Source organism: Pundamilia nyererei, unplaced genomic scaffold (genome assembly GCF_000239375.1).
Source record: "Pundamilia nyererei isolate P.nyererei 1_Seehausen unplaced genomic scaffold, PunNye1.0 scaffold00002, whole genome shotgun sequence".
NCBI lineage: Eukaryota > Metazoa > Chordata > Actinopteri > Cichliformes > Cichlidae > Pundamilia > Pundamilia nyererei.
Window position 1 is genome coordinate 3,253,389 of NW_005187403.1, and position 4,546 is coordinate 3,257,934.

General features: G+C 37.3%; 1 protein-coding gene across 1 annotated transcript in view; it reads right to left on the reverse strand.

Annotated features, from left to right (window-relative positions):
* Positions 1 to 234: 234 nt before the first annotated feature.
* The window catches only part of LOC102192633 (electrogenic sodium bicarbonate cotransporter 1-like), a 33,540-nt gene continuing 29,228 nt past the window's right edge, over positions 235 to 4,546 (reverse strand). The window contains exons 22-25 of the mRNA XM_013909072.1: positions 3,331 to 3,504; positions 3,071 to 3,235; positions 2,481 to 2,554; positions 235 to 2,361 (exon numbers count right to left, since the gene is read on the reverse strand). Coding sequence (XP_013764526.1) covers positions 2,256 to 2,361; positions 2,481 to 2,554; positions 3,071 to 3,235; positions 3,331 to 3,504 — 519 coding nt within the window. The 3' untranslated portion in view covers positions 235 to 2,255. The remainder of the gene's footprint in view (positions 2,362 to 2,480; positions 2,555 to 3,070; positions 3,236 to 3,330; positions 3,505 to 4,546) is intronic.

A 4,546-nucleotide genomic window follows, 5' to 3' on the forward strand; every position in this document is an offset into this window, starting at 1 on the left:
ACTGAGCGCTGGCATCTATCAGATTAACACTTGTGAAGCAGACAGTGGTCACTCCAGAGGAAAAGGTAGCAACAGAGCAGAACTCTTGATGAAATATAAGAAATGCTCCTCGAGCTGCCAAAATAGTTGGAGAACAGCCAGGCAAACATAAAGCAGGGCAAAGATACAGAGATTTGGTGGTTAAAGAAAAACACAACAATTTAATTAAGAATCATTTGGACCATTTTATTGCTCTTTTTTCAAATGCTACTTCATTAAAAAAAAAGGACATTTTTATTCATTCTGAGTAACCTAGGATTATTTGATCACATAAGATGCTTGTATAAAATCGTTAACATCAAAAATATTACAATAATTGCAGATTCAGAACCAGAAAGTCCAAAGATATCAAGATGTGCAGCTCAAAGCACAAAGTGGAAGACAATGTGGCTTTTGTGTCCAACCTACATGGAAGCGATTGCTCAAAGCAAGGATCAAACCCCTATTTGCACTAAAAATCAGAAGTGACACCAACTGTGCGTGTCAATTCTTCAAGGATCATCTAGATTTCAGTTCATTAGGATTTATTACATTCAGACAGGCAACGACACCTTAAAACCGAATCAGTTAAAGTTACCAGTGTATACTTCAATAAGCAATAAGTAGCAACAAGCATGATCAAGTCATTTGTCTAACGTGTGATTGGCATATTTCACTGCTCATCCAGCTGTTACTAAATTAAATTTGGATAATGCATAGACACCAATGTCTCAGAAAAATATCCTTGCGCACTAAAAAGCGGTAGCTCTTCCAGAACCAGAAGTTGCATTATTGTAATAATCTCACAGTGATTGTTGATTTGCATAAAACGAAACAAATACATATAACACACAAAACAATAAAAAGATTGGAACTTGATTAAATTAACATATTTTGAACAAGTTTTACAATTGAACTGAATCAGACTCAGTAACACGTTGATACTTAAGTGTATAGGAATATGAAGCATGGGATGGGCTAAATACTTCTCAGCTCTTCCCAGCTTTCAGCTCTTGGACCATCAGGAGGAAAACAAGACTTTCTTTCTCCTTAATATTTTATTCATCCAAACTAAACTTGTTAAATAAACATATTTAGAAATTTTAAATACTCTTAAAATATTTGCTTTTTGATAAGAAATGTGGGTGATGCTGCCCCTTTAAATCATTGCAGTTTGCACATAGTATTTAAATGTTTTGCCAAAACAAAATGTATCTTAAACGATTCAGAGATCCTAGTGCCAGTTCGCCTGATTTTTAGGGTTTTTTTTAGTATTTGTTCACAAATCAATGCACAGCAGATATATTAATATATCACGCCTGGCACCTAAGGTAAATAAGAGGTAGTGCTACATACAGGTATAGTACATGGATAAATCCCCACAATGGGGACGACACAGCTGAGTGGATACAGATCAAAGAAACTTCAAATTTCCACAAAAGGTTAAATGGCTAAGTTGTATTTAATATTCAACCAGCAACCTTTATGAGTTTAAATATAATAAATAAAGAAAAAAGGGGAGCAACAATCAAGATTAGGAAACAAATATAGTAGTTCCAGTCTGCGTGTTGATGAACCATTTACTTCTTGCCACATTCAAGCATGTTGCATTATTCTTCTGGGTGTGTTTATGAACACGCATCTTTAGATAGATGCTTCACATCAAGTTCCTTGTGTAAGTGTGCATAGATTAGTCTTTTGTTCACTAAAGGAGGACTCTGAATCCTCTGTGCAGTACCTCCACCGTGTTTGAATCTCAAGGTTCAAAGAGCTATGCCTTAATAACCTTAAAAAAATAACTACTAAACACAGTACTTAGGAAGAGAGGCTGGTTATGTGGGACATTATTAAAAAGAATAAGTGAAAGTGGTGTGCGTGTTATGAAGCTCAAAATTGGATCTCTGGGTCTATTTGATGATTACCACAACTCTAGCCTGATTCTTGTTCGGTTATTAACATACAAATTGGGAAGATTAGGAAAAAACTGTGTGACCTTGTGAAATCCTTTTGTCTCCTGCAGTAAAATGATACAAATGGTCTTGTGTCAGCACTTATTAAAATTCAGTACCACCAAAGTCTTTCAATGACAAATACTTTTCCAGCTAATCGGATTCAAATCCTCGCACGTGGCATATTAAAAAACACTGTTATGAGGCAGTATTACAGTACAAAAAGCAAAAAGAAAAACTAAAAACAAAAGAGAGAATGGGTGTGGTTTCTGTGTAGTGCTGGTTTTTTCACAGGACACTTTCGGACCCTTTCTTGCAGACGAAACAGCTGTCCACAGAGTCCCGGCCTATTCGAATCTGAGGTGAACCTTTTTTGTATGAACCGCTGTCGAGACTGAAAGAGGCAAAAATGTTACGCCTCAGGAAAAACTTAAAAATCACATGGTGTGTAATATTTGTGCATTTTGCCTTTTGAATGCACAAATATTCAAATGACAGCAGGTTGTCACTTACTTATCCACAGACGGAGAGAAAAAGTAGTGCTCAGCACGGTGTATGGGGGTGAAGGAAAGTCGACGATGGAGGTCCTGGCGGGGGAAAAAAATATGACAGAAAAACTTTTTATAACATCAATCAATCATGAATTTCAAGTAGTAGTGGGGGGAAAGAAAAGCAAGCACAGCAAAGCTGCTTTTAGTGTTAAAAGCCCAAATGGGCTGCTCAGAGAAGCATTAGAAACAGACAGAAAGCATGCTGATCTTTAAAGATGTTAAATGTCATAGGAGTGAAATGCAAGAGGGCTAGCATGACAAGAAAAGGAAGCCTTTAGTTGGAGCGGCCCTTTGAAGCTAAAGCAAAGCAAATCCTGACTAGTACTCACTATCCAAAGATTTATCTCCCAACATGGGCTCCTGTTCCATCATATCCATAGAGATTTTTATACTGGGGACATTATTTGCATGGTAGGGGAAGTCAGACTGTGGGAGGAGGGAATGAAAACATTAACACTCATGGATTACTTTGATGTGGGGAACTGGACGATAACCGTTTAATGAAACTGTATCATGCCTTTCTTTTTTGAATGCATATGGACATTTACTTACAAATTCAATTTCACTGTCAATGCTTCCCTTCTTCTTGTTTTTCTTTTTCTTCTCATCTTCTTTCTTCTTCTTGTCTTTCTCTGGGATGACATCATCCAGGTAGCTGAGGTCATGCTGGGAGAACACGTAGTCCATTCCTTTGCGAACAGCAACCAATGCCAAAACCTTACAAAGAGAGGAAAAGTTTGAATCAATTAAATTTTTAGGGCAAAATACAGAGCTCTGTGCACTTGTGACTGGTCACATCAGCCTTGCCTCACCATGACAGGGAAAATGATGGCAGCGACAGTAGACTTGAGGATCCACAGGAAGGCCAGGCACAGGGCCTGGATGAAAGTAAAGAGGTGGATGCGTCTCTGGGGAACGTGCCGCAGGTAGATCAGGTCCGGCTGGTGCTTGGCAGGCATGAGGAGCAGCTGCAAACGATCCATGAACTGGATCAAGGAACAGATAAAAAGTTCAGTAGGTTAAGAATCGGACACGCTGCAGTTAGAACCTGGAAAACAATTCAGAGATTTTATACTCCTGTATGACTTTTCCTTTTCCAATTTTGGTTGATACTCTGAGACAACAGTGCTACGCAGTCAGTTTTTTCCTATTAAAATATCCAATAATGTACCAAAGTATAATGTAATCCAATTATTGATAAATTACCTCCGCCGAGGTTATGTTTTTGGAAACGCTTTCATCCATTCCATCTGTAAACTCAATAGCTCAGAAAATCCTGAATGAATTTCCATCAAACTTTGTAGAGATGTAGATTAGACTCATGTTAAGAATCTGTGAAAGTTTGATTTACATCACCAACGTCTTCAAGGTCAACTCAATAATTTATGGGTTGAAAAATGACAAAAGGCAACTATGATTCTTACAAGCGTGGTGTTTGTTGTCAACATATAAAAAGTATCATAACAATATTTAAAATATCCGGTCACACTTCCCTCTGACCTCTCCTTCATGGTCTATAGATTGAGCTGAAGGTCATAGTGGTAATATTGATGATTGAGAGAGCTATTTAAAACTGTGCTTCTTACTTGTATGGTTTATACTGTAACAGTGAGGACTCTAAATATCACATTACTTTGGGTGTATGACCTCTCCCTCAAGGTCAAATCAAGGAAAACCTTCATAAAATGTATTTTATCTTTGGAACAATGCTTACATCATTTACAACATCGGGGGACATTTGATACTGGTATATGGAGATTCTTAATCTCACATTATATCTTCCCGTATACTCTCATATACTATTTATACTATTACATTACACTGTCAAGAGCTGCCTAGTTAGTCAGAAATATATGCTCTTATAATATTAAGCTCAAGTTATTCATCTCCACTTATTTACAAATCAATATTGATTTTACATTGATTACACATGTAGGAGTAGGTAAAGTAAACATCCGTCACGTTATCCTAAAGTAAATACTACCCAGAGAGTGAGCTACTTCGGCAGAGGTTTGCACTCTCAGAGTT